Genomic DNA, 12,575 nt, shown 5'->3' with positions numbered 1-12,575 from the left:
CTCAATATTAGTCAGTTACTCAGTGGCTACCAAATCGAAACAAAGCGACGACCGACTGTAGCGCAACACACATTGCAGCGGTGAGTACCAATGATCATGTCGAATAGGTTTGAACAATGCCCAAAGGCATCGGCATCGGCATCGGCATCGGTGGTGTATGTAGTAAGGTCTTTGTTGATTATATACATATGCATATATATATATATATATATATATATATATATATATAGTATACGTTCTCGTAATATTTTTTAGCTCAATATTTTGAAATCTTTGCATATATGTAATAAATACATTTGTATGTACAAGTATGTATATATTTAAGTACATATCATATGCATATTTATATCGTAAAACACGCATGAAAGTTGGTCAGTTTGTCTGCATTTGTTGGCTTGGAAAACGCAAAAAAAAAAATACCGCCTTTATAAAATTAAGTAAGCAACAGTTCAACGGTGAGTAGTCGGCTGCTAAGTATATCTACATACGTACCGCAGGCTTCCTGATTACTTGAATTCTGCGCGTCATTTAGCACGAATGTAAAATAAAAACAAATCAAGAAACGAAAAAAATATAATAAAATATACTCATACTTTTATATATACATATGCATATACAAATTATCCGTGCCTTATGTATGTATGTACTTTCGTATGCCTGCATGCAAGTTTATCGGCAATGAGAGTGCATATAAAATTCAGAGACCAAAGTGAATGCTAGTCATTTTTGGTTGCACAGCAAGTCCGGGTGTGACCACAAGAACAACCTACATATTAAAATAAAAATAAAATTAACACTCTACTTTTGGGTATACTAAAATGCATATTTAAAATTTAATAATAGTATTTTTTGATTTTAATTTCTGCTTATTTAAAATAATTTAACACTACGTTGTAATAAACTTGTTTTTCCATGTTTTTTGTTTTGCTTTATTTCCAGGTGGCGTTCATAAATCAAGTTGACTACATCACCCGCAAAAAGTAACCTACATTCGACTTACACAACTTCTGTGCAAACAAATATTCAAAGTACACATAATTTATTTTATGAACACACATTTGTACATCTAGAGTTGCATAAAATTATATATGCTAGTGATATTAGTTTTAAAACAAATTCTTTTTTTTTTCAACAACTGCAAATATTTACTTACGTAGATTTGCTAAGCCTTAGGACCTAACAGGGAAATAGAATCGAAAAGAATTACGGCTGGTATAGTGCAGAAAGCAGCAGTTACAATACACAATACACAATTCATTTCCACATCCAAATGGATCCATCTGATATATTCACTATTTTCTGTTGGCTGATTTGTACACTTTTATTTGGACCCACGTTATTCTTTCTATGTATTTACTTACCTGAATTACCTGTTAGATATATAAAACGCATTCGATCATAAGTAATAGAAAAACTTAACTCATGTAAATTTAGAAATCTACTTCATTGTAAGCGCTTAGTTATTATACATACATATGTCTTTGTTATGGTTTAGTAAATAAAGTTTAATGTATTTTTTTATTGAAATAAATATTTTTACTAAACGACACAACTTTGTAAAATTATTTTTGACTATCATACATGTTATTCTAAACTTGAGTTGCCTTATCAGGTCGGCAAAATACGCTACCCAGTGTGGAAAATGAAGGTTTCTGTGACAATGCAAAAATGTTTGTGAAATCTTAATGCTATGCCAGATAAAACTTTTGCTTCGCGTTGCGTAACAAATTAGCTTTAACAGCTAAAATAAAATGTATGAAAAAGTTTAAAGTAAATTCAACAAATAGAAAAAAAAAATATTCCGCCATATTGGATCCATAATTTTGAAGTTTTTTAATTTGATGTCAGATCCTTAATCAGCGACTCCAACAAAACCTGCGTAACAAGTTTCAAGCTGATCCGATCCATTTTCAAATTATCGCCCGCAACGCCGTATTTAGGGGGACGGATCACTGTCTAGGGATCACTGTGGCTCGCAACCCAAATTAGCACTCTTACAATCACTTTTGGATAGAAGGACCCCATCTCAGCTCATTTAGCGCTAGGCGAAAACTTGCGCATGAGCAATTGCAAGCTCCTTATGGTCTAGGCTGAATCGGAGGCGATCAAATCGTAATCACTGACCCCAAAAACAGGAAGTCTAATGAAGTTTGAAAAATCACAAGTTAACATTCTTTTGATCGATTCAGCATAGGGGGGGGTTGACTTTCCTCTTAGAAACCGTAAATGACTTGATCTAGAAAAATGGCAAAATACGGGTACTTTGTATCTACTTCCGTGAATGCTTGATTTTTTCATGGCTGCAAAATCGTGTCGAACGGTGTTATCCGAGCAAAATGTGTGAAATCAACTCGGCACTTTCAATTAGGTGCCTATTAAGGTGTTCGATTATTTGCATTCGCGAAATTGCAATTTGACAAAAACACGGCTCCTAATTTTTAAATTAAGAAAAAACCGGATAACCCGGTTTTACTTTACATAGTTTTCATACAGTGAAATTGCGTATATTGGTATGAAGTCATGACTAAAAATTACAATAAAACCATTAACAGTAAATATAGCTTTACTTAAAAAATAGCAAAGCAAAACAAGTTCAAAGTTATTTTAGATCAATAGTAAAACAAATAAAAATCAATGAAAAATTCACGTTTGATCTTATTTTTAATTTATTAACTCTTTATTGCATTTTTCTGATTTTTTTTTGGATTTGAATAGTGCTCTTTCCACCGTAGCCGAGTGTTTAGAGGTGCATACTGCCACTTGGGAGGTCCAGGGTTCAATATTTTGTCGCAAAAGTTTTTTTTTACGTAGTGGTCATCCCTCGGCAGACAATGGCAAACCTCTGAGTGTACTTTTGCTATTAAAAAACTTATTCGGAGATGGAGTAAAAGTCTTTCATGGCGTCTTTCATAGAGAACTCTTGTTAAAAATCGACTATCCTGTTATTCGGTTAGTCGACTAGTCGATTAGAAACTTTTTTGACAGTTGATAGTCAAATAGCAATTCGACTAACCGTGCACTTTCGGCAAACCGCTCCCTATCGAGTAGTCTGAAAATGGAAATTATTCGAATAGTAACAGCTTGTCACCATAGAATTATTGTTATTAGTGCAGCTGGGTTTTGTCAGCAAGCATAAGTATTCAAAAGATATAAGAAAACAATCTGCCTTATACTGAGTTTCGCCTGAAAAAATTCCCTCGAAAATTTTTCATCCGCCCATAGTAAATACATGGAAATCAAAAGCGAAAAGTGAACCGGTTCATGGAAGATGAAACTCATGAAAAGGCTGATGAAATCGAAAAGTGAACCGGTTCGGGGAAAATGAAACTTCAAAATCAGCCTTATCATGAGTTTCATTTTCCCCGAACCGGTTCACTTTTCACTTTTGGTTTCCATGGTTTTACTAGGGCGGATGACAAATTTTCAGTTGATTTTTTTTTCAGGCGAAACTCAGGATAAGGCAGAATAAGGCTGTATGTTTACTGAAAGAAAACAACTAGTCGAAAACTTGAAAATGAACGGATATTCTACTAGTTGTTGGTGAGCGTTTAATTAAAAAAGCTGAAAGGAAACGGTTAGCCGAATAAGTGTAGTTGATTATTTTTTTAAAAAACTTTTGCTATTAGACCAATCGATTAGTCAACTAACCGAACCCTATTTCAAAGCCAAGGGATAGCCAAACAACTGCGGCTGATCATTTTTTCACATTGCTATATTGGTTAGTTGGGTTGTTGGAGGTGATTGCTATGATTCCATAGGACTCAGATACGAAGCTGGTCCGAAAAATAGCAAAAAAAGTGTTTCTCTAGTCCCTCGGCAGACAAGGAAAAAACTCTGGGTGTATTTATCATTGGCAAGTAAAAGTTTTGGTTCTCATTGACCGAGGGGAATTAACGTGACGGGACTCAAACGGGTGTTTAGTCGCTACCCAGAGGATACGTGGACATAAATATCAGAATGTCGTGAGCTGCGATTAAATCGTACGCAAATGAATCACTTCTGGCCACTCCTAGGTGAATGACAGTCGAAAGCTTTCGCCATTTTCCAGTGGTGGTATCGAGTGAAAGATTCTGCGAAAGATTTTCGGCTCTTTGAGCATTGGCGACGGCGAATACCGCTTTACGATTTAACGATGAGCTGTATGAGTTTTACAATGATATAGACATAGTGCAGCGAATTAAAATACAGCGGCTACGTATGGATAAAAACGGTCCAGCTCTGAAAGCTTCAACGCGGATCGCGATGCTGGTAACTGCGGAAGAGGTAGGGAAGGTATTTCCAATTGGCGTCAGTTGGTACAGAAGAGAAATGACTGTCGTGCTGTTTGGGACTCGGCCGAAATCGTTTAGGCGGTTACAGCGCCAATAAAGAAGATATAAAGTTTTTTGTAAGAACAACAGCGGCAAATTTTAATTTTTTTAGATCGGGACTTGAACTGATTTTTGAATAGAACCGTGAAGCGTGGTCTTTCTTTGAGTACATGGTCGTCGACAGCTCTTTGTAAACTGCAAACGCTGACGATGAGTTTCGTATTTGCCTGTCTACTTGCCTTATATTTCACTCTGTTGAATTTTAATTGAAACGCACTGACAACACTTTAAACTTAAGAAATCATTAAATAATTTTATTTTCGAAAAATATGTAGAACAAAATTACGCAACTAGTAAAACACGCACATATTTTGTAAATAATAAAAATATTACTTTGCTTTAATTGATAACGAAAGATTTCTAAAAAACTACACGAAAATGGAGGAGGAAGAGCTGGAAAAACAGATTGATTACTTTCACCCTATTCGCACGAATACAATGGGCATACCACAAGAGCATGACCTGTTAATGGCATATGATGTATATCGACCCGCATTAGAAACTCGTAAATTGAGATCAGAGCAGAATCGTAGTTTATACGCAGAGATTTTCATCGAGAACATCAAGTTAGGTCCATTGAGAGATCTTTGTACACGCGTCTTAGCTTCAACATTCACACCGGAGCAAATGACGTTCATGGCCGAAGATCCATTGAAACTACGTTTGTACTATGATGCACTGAGTTTGGATCTACCATTGGATGAATGTTACCACATCACGGACGAGAAATATTGGCGTCGTTTTGTATTGGCCAAGAATAAGGACGGTACTTTAGCTTTTAAGAAGGAGCATGAATATGATTGGCGTAGTCTTGGATTGTCAATGAAATTTGTAGAGTTAGTTGAAGCTTGTCCAGTCGAATATTGGCCCGATGATGAAATGCGACCCATAGCTATGAAAATCAAAGATTATATTAGTGAAATGCATATACGGAAGCTGCAATCGATGTCGGAGCGTTACTTCAGAGATCGTATACATTTAGACGAATCTGATGAAACAGAGAGCGATTCCACGGATGTTGAATCGATGACAGCAACGCCTATCTCTACAGAGGCATCATTGGACAATATGGGCGAAGAGGAAGAGGAGGAATTGGAGGAGGGAAAAAATGCACATAGCGCAGTCAAACATAATACAGATTTCTCCGAATCATATTTGAACTCAGAAAGAGTACAGAAAGCAAATCAAGAAACTGATGATGAAGAAAAAGATGCATGGAAACGCTTCCATCAGGATATATTGGATGAACGCAAAGAAAGAACTCGTGTACTAAGAGAAGCGCAACAAAAACGACGCGCAGAGCGGGAGGAAATACGACGAATTCGAGAGGCGCTGAAGGTTAAAACTCCACCGCCAGTTGAAGAAGAAACAGCCTGGAAAGAAAATATTTCTACCGGAAGAGTGTGTTCGATATAAGAGTTGAAGAGCCCGAAGATGATGGCCAAGCGCCTATAAATGATCGGCGTGATTTGGAACGCGTGCTGAAGACAATCAAACTGCTTGAATATCCAATGAGGCTTTGTCATCACGTCAGCTTGCGATTTTTGCGCTTTTTCGATAACTTGGTCAACTTCACCATCGAGTTCCGTGGTCCGGATATGCAACGTGATTTTCATGAGAGACATTTAAATTTATCATACCAGGATATAAGGGGTTTGGCATTGTGAGTAATGCATTTTGAATTGCCAATAAATATGTTTATGACATACATATATCATTTGTCTTATCTATGATCAAACAGCGGTATATCGTTTCTGAAAAAATTAAAGATTTTCCGTTTGCGCTCTAGCAAAATGGATGCGACAAAGTTATATATCCTAGCCAAGTCACTTAAATGTTTGGAAAGTATTGAAATAATAGATTTCGGTTACGATCACTTGGAGGACGATTGTGGGCTTGGCTTGTTTGAACTGTTTCGTCATAACAACTCCATAAAATCACTGGAGCTTGAGCATAATTTGATTGGAGCGCGTGCTATGCATTTCTTGGCAATCGGATCAGTCGTTTTGGCGGAACTGGAATATCTCGGTTTGGCAGGTAATCCGCTGGGTGACCAAGGCCTACATGAGCTAAGCACCAAACTTCTTGGCACGCACCAAATCACTCATTTGTGCTTGCGAACTGCACAGATAACTGAATCGGCGATAATATGTTGCATTGCCAATGAATTTCTAAAACACTTGCCGCTTCAACATCTGGATGTGCGCACCGTGCCAATTAGTCGAGAGGCAGGCATCGAAATCCTAAGGGTTCTGCGACTCAATCAAACTATAAAGCACTTTGATGTACGTGATTGTGGTTTGGATGTTGATCTTGAATTGGATATAGATATAATTGTGAAGCGAAATCGATACATCGCGGAAAATCCATATTTGAATGACCCAACGAAGTCTACGGATGAGATCGATGAATATGTAAACCGAATCAAGTGAGGCCATCTGTGGACTATGAAGTTAATCACCGATCAGTAGTTTGTATTTTATGTTCTGTATCTTTAGAAATCCAATATTACTACGCGCTTTAGATGCTGTAAAAAATCATGCTGAATGTTTGAAAAATCGTCCACCTGAATTCCAGCCAACAACCGCTCGGTTACAACTAGATGGCGAACAACCGGAAGAGGAAACTAAAAGTATCAAATCTTTGGATAAGATAATAAGAAAGACGCAATCGAAGCTGGAGCTAGAAGACGTCTCCGCTTCCTCGACCACAAATAGTGAGATTTTGGGGCGTAAACCATTCGTTTATGATCCGAACACTTTTACAATGGAAGAATTTCACGAACATGTCTTTCTGCCAGGGCCTGGTGAACGTTATTACTATTTTAACGCGTCACAAAAGCAGTAATTAAGTGCATCAGTCTAAAGTAAGTTCGAAGTTGCTGATTTTTTTTTCTACACACTTTGACAACTTCGGCTGATCATATGGGGCAGGTCTGAACAACTTCAGGAACTTTCATTGCCTTTCTAATGAGGCAATTTAATGCTTGCTGAATAATTTCCTAAAACGTAATCATAAATAATCCAATTGGGAACAGATTTTTATTTTGATTTAATATCAAAATTTCATCGATGTTACCACCAGCACGCTTTCTTTCAAATGAAAATATGGCTGTCAAACTATCAAATTGCCTGCAATAGATGTCAAGCAATAAGCGCTGACATATATTACAGCCCATGAGAAATAGGCGGTCTCCATTGGAAATATATTTTGTGACATGGTTATCTCGACATCAGAGTTTTCCTGTGGAGACAGGGCCTAACGACGCGATGAAGAAATTTACGAGCTTAGAACTATTTCTATGCTGTTACACTGCACTAAGAATAATTTTGCCCATTTTCGTGGCCGAAATTAATTATGGCTAACCAAGTAGATTATTTAAGAAAACATATTTTTTGTTTATAGATTGGAATTCCATTTCCCAAATTTTTCAAAAAAAAAAATCTTAACCCTTGACGACCGATGGGTCATAACGGCTAATTTTTTAATTTGTGAAATGAATGCAGTTTTTTTAATTTATATTGAAAAAAAATAATTCCACCTAGTTACAAATGCAATTTATAGAATGGCTAATTAAAACAAAAAAACATTGCCGAATTATATCAATTTCAATTGAAAACCTGAATGCTCTGAAATTCCTAATTTGTCTGCTGAACAGTTAAAAGGAGTAGGCTTTGCAAACGGGAAAATTGTAAACAGCATTTTGTTTCCTCTTTATTGAGTTCTCTTATCCAAATAGTTCACTAACAGTATAAAGAATACCTATAAAAAGAGCCATTTTCTCAGAAAACGCAAAAAATTGCAACATGAAATTGACAGATTAAACTCGAAACTCTTCACTTTACACATTTTTAATAGTCTTAACACGGTCAAATACGGCCAACAAAAGCATATTCAAATTCATTTTTAAAAAGAAAGAAAAATGAATTAAAGGATATATCGGAAGTATTTATTTTTCCTTACAAAAAAATGTCTATAAAAGAAAAAAGTTATAGATTTTTAAAGCACTTACTTTTCTGTTTATTACCTATATTTTTTGGTAATTTGTTTTTTTAAATTATTAACTTAAATGTCGTGGTGTGAAAATAGATAAAAAATAGAACACAAAATTGATTCCAATATTGCACTCACGGACAACGACTTTGACCACCTGCTAAGCAGTTGTCGTTCGTTTTTTTTTTTAGAAAAACAGAAAACACCGTTGTTTTGTTTGAAGTTTAGTTTATCAAATACCAAAGACGAAAAAAGGCTGAAGAAAGACTGTTGGAAAGAGTTAATCTTCAAATCATTAGGCTGTCATCGATGTTGTTAATAAACAAAATTGTTCACTATTTCGTAGTTATAATCGTAAACAGTGTCGTGTATACCAATACGTGAAGTGATGGAAGAAGGTAATCCGGCTGGTCGTCGTTCGCCGCCAGACCAACTTCTTTTGCCTCCTTTTCTAAGCTGGAGAATTCTGCGCTAACAGCCGTTGTTTTGATGTCAACGTTGTCAATATCAGGTGCATTCAATATCAAAAAATTGTTCCGAATTGTAACTAGTTTTTACTGGAAATGCATACAATAACCGAAAATATTTTCAAGAGAGAGCGAATTCGAGAGCGTAATAACGGAGAGAGCTGCAAATTCTTGCAAGTCAAAATTTTACTAGCAGGAATTTGCAGAAGTCAAAAAGTAAGGTTATGTTTCCAATTTAAATGTAAACAAAGTGTTTTAAAAAGATGATTTGATGAAACATAACTAGTCAAATGAAAATATGGATGGAAAATTTAAATCTATTGTATGTTTTTTTTTAGTTATATGACGATGGGAAATATTCCTAATCAAAAAGAAAATTGTGCGCCAAAACTTAACTATCAAAAAGTGTCTAAATGGCGTAAGTTGCAAGTTTTTACTAGTTTTGCGTTCAGTAACTTTTTCTGAAAATTTTATCCTCCTCTCAATTTTACTCTCTATTTTTCCTTTACGCTCTCGCTGCAAGTACTTACTGGAAAAGTTATTAAATGGAACTATCATCTGCATAAGCTAGCGGCAAAGAGCGTTTGCTGTATATGGTTCAGCTGCGATTCAGATGCAAAGCTCATTTAAAGCTTTCTAATATAAGATTGAAGAAATCGCACGAGTTTGATTGGTCTTCTCTAAAACAGCGCAGTTAGGTCCGTCCAAATTTAGGCTGAACTCAATATTATTCTCGATGTCAGTCTACATAGCCTTACTAGTATTACGGGGCTTCAAAATTTAAGACCTAGCGGCGTAGAGCTAGCCTTTTTCGCACGACACTGCATGCACAACTGGTCAATGTTGGGCTTACCAGGTCTGAAGTCATGCTGATAAGGCCCAATAAATTCGTTTAGGAAGAGCTTTGGTCTTTCACGCAGTGTTGAGCAGATAAGCGACTGTTTTTTCTATTGATTACTAAGATTTTACTTACATCAATCCACTATTACTCGGAATTAAGCTTCTATCTATCAAGGTAGTTTTGCACAGCTCTATTAAAAATAACCAAGTGCACAATTTCTGCGGTTGCATCAGTGATTTTTACGACTAACCTCAAACAGGTTTACCTTCACTTTTTAGAAGTGTATTCTCGTACATATTGTAGATAAGCACGGGAAAAATTACGTACAAATATACATACATACATATATGCTTATTTACATACATGTATATAAGTTCGTACATTTGAATTCTTATGTACTGTAATACCATATATATACAAATGTACATATGAACGTATGTATGTACGTACATTTCAGCAATCAATTCGATTAATCGATAACTAAAACAATTCTAATAATTTCTATAGCAACTTCATAGCTTTACGGCAATTGCTTGAGTTCAATGGAAAACAGCGAAAGGAAATGTCTAATATAAAAATATAGAAAATGAATAAAAACACAGCAAGTAAACACGAAATGAGTGAAACAAAAAAATATGTGAAAATAAATATTGAAATAAAAAAAGTTGTTGTTTTTTGAAAAATTGCAATTTTCAAAATATTGTACACATTTCAAAATTAAATAAACCCGACTCGCATTTTTTTATACGCAAATTATCGCTGTATTTTATGTAGTGTGCGTTTTAACGGTGCTGTGTAGAGTGAAATCGTCTTGGGCAAGTGCGAATATTTTCGCGATATTAAATCTGTTTTTTTTTTTTGCATTTATTTTGATAAAAGTTCAATAGCTGCTGTTTGTTGTGGCCAAAAGTGAAAGCATTATGCCAAATAAGCAGCTGCAACGAAGTGTTGGCGGTGGTAGTGGTGGTGGTGGCGATAGAAAGAAAGGCTCAAAATTAAAGGTAAAGCGCATTTTAGTACATACAACAATTGTGTTAAATGTGCACTTTTATTTACTTACAATTGATTATTTGACAATATGCCTATTAAAAAAACATTGTGTAAGTATGTATGTATGTTTGCAAATGCAAGTTTTGTACCCAATGCCAGCTGTGCGAACTGCTGTAAGAAATTAGGACAGCCCTGCAAAGGACTAGTTAGAAAATACTGTCGCGTGCCTGACAAGTAGTTACTGCTGTACTAGTATCATTGTCATTCTCATCATGATTCAATTATTCAATCATGATTCTTATATTAAAGTATATTTCGTTTAGCTGCCTATTCGCTTAGTTTCATTTTCTGCTTACGAGCACAATTTTGCCAAAATACTGCTTCATGGAATTAATTTTGTACGAAATGTTCACTTTTAGCTGCATTTCCGCTTTGCAACACTTTTCCTGTTTTTGAGTAAGTTTTCTTTGATCTGTACTAAAATTGCACTCAAATTTTTTCAAAGGTTCTTTTTGCATAGAACATATCCCCCTTTTTGCGAACCTGTGGGATGTGCCCTTGATGAATACTCAGAAGAATATAATAATGCCCCTATATGCGACTAGTGTTAAACTGGCCTTATTCGCATTAAATGCCATTGAAAAAATTTAATGAAAAGCAGTATTGAAACAAATTTTAAAACCTAAAACAAAACAAACGAGAGATTTCGCTTTTCCGTTTTGCTGCACATTTCGTTTAAATGCACCAAATCATTTGCAGTGGAAGTATATGCAGCTAAACGGAATATACTGATGACCGGTACAATTTTAAATATCTCATCCAAAAATATCAGTTTTCTGGGGCATTTAGCCAGTTTGGGACTATCAACTGTTTTTTGTCACAAAATCTAATATCTCGCCAACGAGAGCAGTGAAATAAATTTAACGGGATTTTAAAAATTTTGTGATGGAGAATTTAGGAAAAATAGTCTCGTTAGGTAAAAACAATTACTTTGACCTTCAGAAATAAGGCGATTTCAATGTTTTTCCTTTTCTGACGTGAAAACAGTGTTTGTGGGTTGACTAAATGAAAAAGTGAAAAAAGGAACAACAGTTTATATAGCTAACTTACCACAGTGGGTAAGGCAACTGGATTCGTGGATTCGAAGAAGAGGTCTGATGAGGATATGTGGTGATTAATTCTTTTTAAAAAACATTTTATCGTCACCTGAAATGCAAAAAGACGTTAATGAAATGGAAAAAGTCGTAACTAATATTTTAATTTTTTTTTCATAAAATGATGTGGGGAGTTGTAGTTCGATGAAATCCATCATATAAATCCAAAAGTGAATTTTGAATTTTTTATTAGTTTTGACTTTTTGCATTTCAACGATGATGTTTGTTACGTGTTTTTGCATTTCAGGTGATGATATGCTGTTTCTAAGCAAAAAAATAAATAAAATACATATATATTCTTACATTTGAAGGTCGCTATCAAATTATCTTTGAAAGTAAAATTAATGCTTTTTTCCTCCTTTTTTGGTTTAAAAAGCATGTACTGAACTTAAAAAAAAAACAAGTAAAAAGTCTAAAATCGAGCAAAGCCGAACATCAAGTACCCGGCGCACATATTAAATATAGTTTTTTTCCACCTTTTCCGAAAACTACCGTTACATGGTAAACACGGGTGCTTTTACCCCTATTTCAAACATTGAGTAAATTAGCGTCTTTAAATTGCGAAATATCGAAGTTCCCGTATTTTTAAAATTCACCGTTATATGAAAAGTCGGCGTAATTTTAGTCCGATTTCAAAAATTTGCAACGCCATGTTTTGATATGTCAAGTTTGGTACAAATTCATGGAACGGTTCCCAAGATACACATATGTGGTCAGAAGTAGGCGGTGCCACGCCCATTTTCCAAAAAAATTGTTACAA

At 35.3% G+C, this 12,575-nt stretch overlaps 2 protein-coding genes across 2 annotated transcripts; both read left to right on the top strand.

Annotated features, from left to right (window-relative positions):
* Positions 1–616: 616 nt before the first annotated feature.
* LOC108376321 (uncharacterized) lies at positions 617–1,547 on the top strand. Its single transcript, XM_017632523.1, has 2 exons — positions 617–808; positions 940–1,547. The coding sequence occupies exon 2, from the start codon at positions 1,271–1,273 to the stop codon at positions 1,400–1,402; it is 132 nt and encodes a 43-aa protein (XP_017488012.1). The 5' UTR covers positions 617–808; positions 940–1,270; the 3' UTR covers positions 1,403–1,547.
* A 3,192-nt stretch (positions 1,548–4,739) lies between these two features.
* Positions 4,740–7,229, top strand: LOC108376320 (uncharacterized). Its single transcript, XM_017632522.1, is given in 4 exon segments — positions 4,740–5,742; positions 5,745–6,033; positions 6,112–6,798; positions 6,869–7,229. Coding segments are annotated over 4 exon segments (2,319 nt in total). The 5' UTR covers positions 4,740–4,748; the 3' UTR covers positions 7,218–7,229.
* Positions 7,230–12,575: the final 5,346 nt, after the last annotated feature.

The sequence above is a fragment of the Rhagoletis zephyria genome, unplaced genomic scaffold (assembly GCF_001687245.7).
Source record: "Rhagoletis zephyria isolate East Lansing unplaced genomic scaffold, Rhagoletis_zephyria_1.1 Rzeph_scaffold_10254, whole genome shotgun sequence".
Lineage (NCBI taxonomy): Eukaryota > Metazoa > Arthropoda > Insecta > Diptera > Tephritidae > Rhagoletis > Rhagoletis zephyria.
Note: the sequence above shows the minus strand (reverse complement) of the source record. Positions and strands in the feature narration are given on the sequence as shown.

Coding starts and splice junctions, on each gene's coding strand:
- LOC108376321 (XM_017632523.1), top strand. CDS start 1,271: ATGGATCCATCTGATATATTCACTATTTTCTGTTGGCTGATTTGTACA.